This window comes from Pinus tabuliformis, chromosome 6, assembly GCF_031772625.1.
Source record: "Pinus tabuliformis cultivar Carrire ecotype Pingquan chromosome 6, CPIR1, whole genome shotgun sequence".
Classification (NCBI taxonomy): Eukaryota; Viridiplantae; Streptophyta; class Pinopsida; order Pinales; family Pinaceae; genus Pinus; species Pinus tabuliformis.
In genome coordinates, this window is record NC_142292.1 from 169,298,903 (window position 1) to 169,308,580 (window position 9,678).

General features: G+C 37.9%; 1 protein-coding gene across 1 annotated transcript; it reads right to left on the bottom strand.

The window, feature by feature from the left end:
- Nucleotides 1-1,147: 1,147 nt before the first annotated feature.
- Nucleotides 1,148-4,697, bottom strand: LOC149257919 (pentatricopeptide repeat-containing protein At1g11290, chloroplastic-like). The gene is made up of 2 exons (XM_089414592.1): nt 2,976-4,697; nt 1,148-2,828 (listed from the first exon to the last, which is right to left on the bottom strand). The coding sequence occupies exons 1-2, from the start codon at nt 4,437-4,439 to the stop codon at nt 2,100-2,102; spliced, it is 2,193 nt and encodes a 730-aa protein (XP_089270718.1). The 5' UTR covers nt 4,440-4,697; the 3' UTR covers nt 1,148-2,099.
- Between the last annotated feature and the right edge of the window lie 4,981 nt (nt 4,698-9,678).

The following is a 9,678-nucleotide window of genomic DNA, read 5'->3' on the forward strand; positions in this document are numbered from 1 at the left end:
CTTCAAGTACATTTTTGTTATCTATATCCTTGAGCAAGCCTAGTGAAAAGTTTGAACATAATTGAAGTATTTGCTACTGCAACAAATATTTCAGATTCAGCCCTAAGTCCAAAATTCATATGAAATAGATCTAGAGCTCCTCCAGTAAATGAGGTGAAAATGCAAAAGTTCTTTAAAGTGCAGATTTCCAAACTTTCCACGAGGATTAGGTATCATCCTTGGTGTTGTGGTTTTTTTGCTAAACACCTCATATGCATGGGGTCAATACCAAGTATGGATCCTTTGAACAATTGATCATTGGTATCAACCCTATTGACGGGGTGCACCATAGCCATCAAGCCAATAGTAGAAACCCCTGATATCAAGGGATGATATTGGGTATCATCCCTGATATTGTGGTCATTACTAAAACCCCAACATGGAAAGTGTTGATATTGGGTATTGATCCCCACAAGGTTGATACCTGGGATTGACCCAATACCATGTATTGACTCTTGGGGTGGTAAAAGCTTGAAAGGATCTTCACCAAAACCCTCGCACAAGTTGTACATACCTTTAATACCAAGGACAAAATCTAGTATCGACCACAAGGGGGAGATATCTTGTGATACAAGGTATCAAACTCACCATAGGGTTGATGTTTGGTTACAGATATGCAACAAACACGAAAAGGACCTGTTTAATTAGATAGAATATTGGTTCAAGCAAATCACTGAGCTTGTAGCGGACAAGAGGATAAATTATCTCATCTCTGTGAAGAGTAACAGTGTATATTGAATACCTATTCTACTTGACATTACAAGTGACCACTAACCAGAGCCAAAATCTGGCTCTATTACTTCATGGCTTATAAGTAGAAATGCTAAAATTCTATCATTTATGGTATGTATTCCGCTTGACAAGGTCTATACTCTATAAAGTCATAGGTATGCCCCAAGATGTTTGTACCAAAAAATTATTTCCATAAATATGTATATGTAGATGTAAGCATTTCTAGCAGCTACCAAGATTGCCTTCAACTATTTATTGTTTATCCCTTCTTCATATTGAGAGAATTGCATGCTATAAATAGGATTCATTTAAACGACCAACTCCCAAACAGACAAACACCAAACCGGAAAATAATATTGCCACTGTCATATGTCTATATAATGCCAACACAAGCATAATTGAATAATTACCAGACATGTTAAACCAGAGGCTGTAGGTCTATATAACAATAATAAATCACCATTCAAAAGAGACATACAGCCACAACTTTAGTTGTTTCTAATACAATCAGAGTCTGCAAGATATGAATAGATGACTAAACCAAGGCCTCCCATGCATTGGTTATCAATGTGGCTGAAGAATGCCTCCTCTGGAAACAAGAATTTGCCAAATACAGAGCTCTCCAAAAAGTTTGATGTAGAGCAGGATTTGTCTCTGTCAAAAGGGTACAAGGGAATCTTCAACACCATAGTGTGGAGTGAGCAGAATCCATGTCATTTGACCAATGATCTGCCCACACTATCCGAGTTTCCTCATCAAGAACTCTCCTCTCACATCCCACTTCTCTTAGATCACTGCCAATTTCATGCTACAATATGTCTACATACTGGATACCCAAACAATAGAGTGTACCAGAAACCAAAATACTTGCTAATTATCTGGAAGCCGAAAAGCAAGAAGCAAGCACATGCTTGCCGTCATGAAAGTAAACAACAGTTTCCTGTTGCAATAAGATATACTAAGTATCCACAAATAATGTAGGTGTGATCAACATTAAAATGATGGATAGAGTTCCTGAACCAGACAATTTCCACAGAATGATCTTTGACATGAACTGGTAATGTGACATTCTATATCTGTACATGGGTTTACAAACAGTGTTGTGTTCATGAGCACATTGTGATTTTCAACTGTTACTTGGCTCAATGTATAACACTCATAAATGGAAGCTCATAATGATTGCATCTTCAGATGCTGAATCTGTAGCTGCTGGGGCTACCAAGAGATGCTTTCAGCAGACTGAATCTGCTACTGCGTCATCTTTCCTTTCCATACAAATCAAGTAATGACCAGCATCTTGCTCTGAGTGTAGAATATGCATTCTTCCCCTATTCCTCCACATCATGCAACACAAAGTTTGTGGTAGGCACATAGCATTCCTCCTCTGAATACCCCAACAAGGACTCTAGTGTTGTGTAAACTTTCACAGATTCAAGGTCTGATCGGTCTCGTGAAAGGAATGCATAAACCTTATTATTTACCTCTATCAAGCTGCACCCTGGTGGCTTTCCCACCCCCTTTCCTTTCATCTTTTCTCTAACCTTTGCTCCCTCGTCCCATCTTCCAGATGCAGCGTAGATATTAGACAGTAGTACATAGCTTCCAGCTTTGTCAGGTTCCAAATAAAAAAGGTACTCTGCTGCATGTTTGCCTAGCTCAATATCGCAGTGAACTCTGCAGGCCCCCAACAAGGCTCCCCACACAGTAGCTCCAGGGTCTAATGGCATTTTTTCAATAAACTCTTGTGCCTCATTGAGATGACCAGCACGACCAAGGAGGTCCACCATGCATGCATAATGCTCCATTCTGGGTGTAATTTTGTAATCTTGAATCATAGACATGAAAAAATGCCGTCCCTTATCCAACAAGCTTGCATGACTACAGGCAGATAAAATACAAACAAAGGTGATATGGTTTGGGTTCATGCCCGTTTCCTTCATTTGGGCAAAAAGTGCAAGTGCTTCCTCTCCGTGCCCATGCATTCCGTATCCAGCAATCATTGCACTCCATGAGATGACATTCCTTTTAGGCATTTGGTCAAACTGCTGACGTGCAATCTGCAAATGACCACATTTAGAATACATGTCTATGAGGGCAGTTCCCACGGCCACGTCTGATTCAAATCCAGTTTTTATTATGTAACCATGAATGCACTTACCTTGTAGCAAAGCTGCCAGATAAGAATATGCAGGAACCACACTCACCATGGTGACTGAATTCGGTTTCACATTTGCTAGCTGCATTTGCCGAAACAGAGCCGAAGCCTCAGTTGGATGTCCACCCTGGACATACCCAGCAATCATGGCACTCCATGAGACCACGTTTCTGTTAGGCATGTCATCAAATATTTGGCATGCAACTTCTGCTCTCTCACACTTAGCATACATAGCAACAAGAGAATTCCCCACAGAAACATAAGACTCGAGACCGCATTTAAGCACATCCGCATGGATGCACATACCTTGTTTCAAAAATCCTAAATCTGCACATGCTTGAAGCGCACTGGACATGGTAACTGAAGAAGGTATCAAACCCACTAGTCGGATTTGACTAAAGAGAGCCAAAGCTTCGCGAGCATGTCCATTTTGGGCATATCCAACAATCATTGCATTCCACGAAACCACTTGTCTTTTAGACATTTTGTTAAACAGTTGGAATGCAATATCCAGACAACCACATTTAGCATACATGTCCATCAAGGAATTCCCCACAAAATCATCCAATTCCAAACCACACTTAACCAGGTACCCATGGATTGATATACCTTGTTGCCGAGCTGCAGATTGCGAACATGCCTGGAGCACGGATACTGTGGTTATTGCATCTGGTTCCACATCTTCTAATTGCATTCGATTAAAAAGGCAGATTGCCTCATTGGCATAACCATACTGAGCATATCCAGCAACTATTGCATTCCATGTGACCACATTTCTTTCAGGCATTTTGTCAAATAAGGCTCGTGCAATCTCTATACTGCCGCATTTTGCATACATATCTATAAGTGCAGTAACCACGAAAACATCGGATTCAAGCCCAGTTTTGACCACATCATCGTGTATCTCTTTTCCCTCCCGCAGAAATGAAAGGGATGAGCATGCCTTAAGCACAAAGGGAAAAGTAAAATTATCCGGTTGCATACCTCTCTGCTGCATTTCATAATACAGTGCAATGGCTTCTTCAGGGAATCCTTTTTTAGCATACCCTCTGATGATGGCGTTCCATAACAAAAGATCAGGTTTGCATATTCTGTCAAAGACTAGGCGTGCATCATCCATATCTCCATTCATGGCATACATATTAACAAGCTTGGTGTTCAGTGAAATTGTTTGTTCCAGTCCATTTTTGAACATGTGGGTATGAACCTGTTTCAGAGAATTGAGGTCTGTACACAAATACAGAAGAGAAGACAAGTTTGATTCGACCGATATTTCCTGTTGGCATAATGCTTGCTTCAGTAATCCACCCTTGGTATTGTTGTATTGTGATTTCCATAATGGGTTTGGATTTAATAGAGATTGTTCCTTAAGTGCAATGTTGGTACTGTAAGAGATGGTGAGCACAGCTCTGAATTGAGCATCACAAACTAAGAAACACGCAAGAAAGTGTCTATAATTACTGAATTTGTAACGATGATCGAAACATGAAATCAGGGCTGCTGTAGATGCCATTATAAAAGCTTAAGATTGCCATTACCATGAAGTATATATATTAAAGAACCTGGAAGATAATTTTTTCCTGCATTCTTCCTATAATTGTTTCCTGTATTCTTCCTATCTATATTGTATTGTAAAGCTTGGGTTGGTTTCTGCACATGGATATTTTCGGGAAGGAGAAAAGTATGCATATATGGTGTCACCAACCTGATCGCTTACGCAATAGCGATCAGAGTTGAACCTTCGCACCTTTTCTAAAATTCCATCATGTACTACGATGGTTTAAATTAATTTGTTGATATGGTGATGTTATGTGTTACTCATTATAAGTCACGATATGGTGATCCCTGCAAAACTATGTTAATGATTTTGTTTGGGATAATTTTTTTTTATGATGCATTTATTGAATTTGGTTTTTCTGCGTTAAGTTTAGCTATAAATCTGCAGAAAATGAAACATTTTAACATCATAAGATTTGAAAATAAGGTTATAATGTGAGAATTGTGATTCTATTGAAAATTTTCTACATTATAAGACTTGAAATTAAAGTTATAAGGTGAGAATTGTGATTCCATTGATCTAATTTTATGTTTTTATCAAATTCTCATTTTTTTAATCATTCTCTTTTCCCACTTCTATGCATGTTTATCAATCACACTAGAATTCACATTTTTCTTGTTGTTTTTAGCAAGTGTTGAAGTGTCAAATATTTTGAGAATGCCTCATAGCTCTCTTATGTTTTGCATCGTCATGCTGAACCAAGATCAATGAGACATATCTTAAGAGCTATGAAGAAGGTAACATAATTCTTGTTATCATTAGATCTACCATTAAGGATTGTTCTAACATCCATTTTGTCATGCATTTTTGCATGATTTAAGAGATAAAGTAAACAACTAATATCATCAATATCCTCAATAACAATAATGTACTTGGTGATTTTGATGAGTAGTTCCATTGAGCTTCGTGTTTTTTTGGATATTAAGAAGCTTCAAACCATAGATTCCTTATCCTATCTAATAAGTAATTGCTGAAATTATTCTAGATATGCATGTTCCAAAAACCCTTATAAGGTATATAGGCTCTCTTCATGGTTTTTATAGTGTTTTGATGGAATTATCACCCTTCAACAAAGTCCTCAGAGTCTACTCTAATTTCGTATCTTCTACTGAGATATGTATCAAACATGGCTCCCATGGTTAAACACAATGCTATACACTCAAGATGAATTGAATCCAATAGGTAGAGCACATGTATCATATGGACACATACAAAAGGTGTTTTGTTATATAGATGTCCACAAAAATGTTTGATTCTAACATTTTGTCTAAATCATTATTTTGGGTCATTTTAAACATGTTTAACATTTTATCTGTTGTGGCTTGGTATTTATGGTTTTTTTTAAATCTTCAGTGTTTATATAAACCAAATAAAAAAGTTGCATATCCAATTACAAAGTATGCTTAGTATTTCTTTATATCCAAGTTACAAATTATCTATTTGGTCGTTCATTAACTTTTAACATTTTAAATTACCCTTCGTCTAAGAGGGGGCGCTGCAGGACAGTCATCCTCAGCTAAAGCGTTTTCTTACAAGGACGCTGTCCATGCGAAGCTGCCTAAGAGATCAGCTCCACCTGCTCAAGCTCCCAAGCCTTTTCTGGTGGATAAAATGGAGGAAACCCCCTCCATAGAAATAATGCATCCTTCGCTGGATGAGCAAACCCAGCATTTTGCGGAACATGGCATTATTTGCAGGTTTAATGGGCTATGGCCACGCACAGCAGACCTCTACCAATGGATCCACTCTAACTGGACCAACAACTGCAAGGTACTGCTATGCTCAAAGGGATTTTTCATCGTAGTGTTTGCCTTCGATGAGGACTATCAAAAAGCCTTAACTGGTGGCCCATGGTTCTGGGGAGCAGCTGGTTTATTCCTCACTCCTTGGTTCCCAGATTTCGATCCCTCTACAGCAGTTATCACCAAACTCCCCATCTGGGTCAGACTTCCAAACCTCCCAGCAAATCTATGGCACTTTGTAGTATTCCAAGGGATTGGCAACTCACTAGGCCGCCTTTTAGACATAGACATCTCTAGAGGGGAAAAGGGCTTATACACTTTTTCCAGGATTTGTGCAGAAATAGACATAAGCAAAGGCCTCCCGGACCAGATCAATCTCAAAATTGGAGATTTTCATTGGACCCAAATTTTGGACTACGAGAATACAGCCTTTCGTTGCCGCAACTGCCATCATACAGGTCACCTTCAGAGCTCTTGTCCCTCGATGCCAGCCCAAAAGAAGAAAGCCAATACTAAGCAGAAATCCAAAAGCTGGAAGCCTCATGATCCTCCTCCCATGGACGATGTTGACTTCAGCTCCGACGAAGAGGAAGAGAATATGGAAGGTGTGGCAGCAGAGTCGGAACCGGATCCGTCCCCGGCAGGTCCAGTGGATTCGTCCGTCATACCAGCCTCACAGAAAAGGAACCATGAATCCTCCACCTCGGACTCAGACAAGGAGACCTCTCCGTCGGCTCATCTCAGTTTGCAAATCAGGCCAGCTCAGCAAAGTCCTCCTGAGTGGGTCAAAGTTGGTAAAAAGAAAGGGAAAAAATGCAGAATAGTGGATTCTGCACATGTTGGGTAGAATCCTCTGTTCAGATCCTGCTCTTTTGTTCTTCCTGTTTCTTCTTGCTCAGCAATGATCTCTACTCTTTCTCTCTTAGGAGCCGAGGTGGACTACCAATCCTTTCCGGCTGCCTTTGTTCTTGCTTCTCTTGACTGTAATCTCGCATTGTACTATATGTTCTCTTAATAGATTTAGTTTTACTGAAAAAAAAAAAAAAAAAAAAAAAAAAAAAAAAAAAAACTTTTAACATTTTAAAAAATTAGAAGGATAATATCTTATTTAGATATTTTTAATGTATATTTAGTTTACTTATGTGAATTAAAATATATTTATTTTCATAATATTTCATTAGAGAATGATTTGAGGAAAATATATCCTTCAACTTGAAATTAAAAGTAATCATTCAAATTTGATTACCACAATCAATTTATCCCAACCACTAATTCATTTTTTTTTTCTTCATCATGAAATTTCTTATTATTTTTTCTTATTAATTTGATTATCCTCTCAATTTTTGAGTTTTTTCTTAGTATCCAAAATAATGTTTAAATGCTTCTCAATTTCATGCCAACTAGTTACTTTCTTCTTTTAAATGTCAAGATATGTTTATTAGTATTTCAATTAATGTGAGGAAGTTTATCAATTTTCATATTAATTAGTTTGTGGTTGTACATTAAGTCATTTACCAAATCTTCATGTTAATTAGTTTGTGTTAGTATATTAGTGTATCTCCATCTTAGCTTTAGATCTATATTGTGTCGAGGATGATCAAATCCTTTGAGATTGAAATTCAAAATTAAGATGTCTCTACCACACACACACACACACACCATGTGTCAACTCCATGCTTGAGAATAAAAGGGATCACATGTATCCTTCATGTTGAGTATTTAGTAGTGCACCATTGAAATGTATTAAATATAATAAATGTTTGTTTTCAATTGTTGTATATATATATATATATATATATATTTATTACTTTGTTTGACTTTCAATTGTATGCTGGCATCCATGGGGATATTGTTGGCATGATGGTGTGCATGGATCCAACTAGTTGATGTTGGCATGAGTTCATGATGATAGCTAACTCATGTTGGCATTAGTGTCAACCATTGGTAGACTAGTTGATGTATGGATGTATTCATTGTAGCATGGTTGTAGCTAGTTGTGTTGGCATTGATGTCAACCTTATGAGTTCATGTTCTTATGTCAACCTCATGATGATGTAGATTGATGGAGTAGTTGATGTGTATCAGTATGTGTTGGCATTGATGATCGATCCTATGATGATGGCACACTCGAATGTTGGCATTAGTTTGGTTGGTCATGCAAATCTACATATGATGGTGATGGTTGATGGCACACTAGTTGAGTTGTCAATTAGGTTTTCATGTCTATGCTTATGAGGATGACTTGTTGTAGTGATGTGATGGCTTGATGATGGTGCTATAGAGTATTGCAGATCTACCATAGGTGTTACATCTTATGGAGATGATTGATGGAGAGTGGGGGACTTGTTGGCACTCTTGCTAACCTGTTTGTTGGTCGTTTAGGTCCACTTGGAAAATGACACTTGGGAGCCATGTTTAATCCACTTGAAGATGTGTCAGAAGCGATGTCAGAGTTCTGGGAGCTCGTACATGTGCTTAGAGAAGAAAAGGACCAATTTCAGGAAGTTTGGAGCTCAAAAGAGTGAAAAACCTAAATTTTTTTGGGTATATGATAGTTTCCTTCATAGGAACAACGTACATACATTGGTTTGTTTCACAAGAGTAGCATATACATTCTAGGAATGATTTTTCCTAGCATTCCTTACACTGTTTGGGGAAAAATTGACTTGATAATTCCCAGAAGCTTCGAAATTAATTGGAGAAGGTCGTAAAAGGTTTGAAATCGTCCTCCAATGATGTGAACACCTTAAGTGCACAAGTAGTGATGTTAGTGGATTGATTTGTTCGAATTTGTGCACCCTTAATCCTAGACCCAAGCTCAATTTCATCCAACAAGTTTTATATTCTTGTCTTCAGAGCTTAGTGGTTGTTGATGGTGTTAGATGTTGAGTGTATGAGTGGAGAGAATGCTGAAGAGAATGTTGATAGAGTGATTATATTTCTTCATACTTTGAGTAGAGCATATATTTTTAAGTGAATGAATGTTAATGACTAAAAAGTGAGCAGATCTTAAGCATGCTGCAGAATAGATCCGAATTGAAGTTGTTGGAGTAGAGATTGTTTGGAGAAGTTTTTGTATGTTGTTGGAGCATATGTTGGTGATCCTCTTACACTTATTTTTGCAGGAGCTGCTGATGCATTTGGCGCATAGACATAGTGTCTTATGATGTTATTTGTATTATGCAACAAACTATTGTTGTGAGGCTATGATTGTTTTCAAATTTGATGTGGTCACGGTTTTGATTTAGAGAGCATATGTTTTGTGGAGTTTTTATTTGATTTGATGATGAGATATTGCTATTGAGAGCATGTATGCAAAGCCGAATTTTTTTAGCACGGATTCTTAGATCTAATTTGAAAATTGATGAAAGGAGGTCTGCATAGTGGTAGAGGAGCAATGACTTCATGATAGAGGAGTGGTGATATCGAAGCTTCAACAAAAGGAACAATTT

Bases quoted from the DNA above. Each gene is read 5' to 3' on its own strand.
- LOC149257919 (XM_089414592.1), bottom strand. From the start codon at position 4,439: ATGGCATCTACAGCAGCCCTGATTTCATGTTTCGATCATCGTTACAAA. The intron at 2,829-2,975 runs GTGAGTGTGGTT...GGTCATTTGCAG, and splicing joins AACCGAATTCAGTCACCATG to ATTGCACGTCAGCAGTTTGA.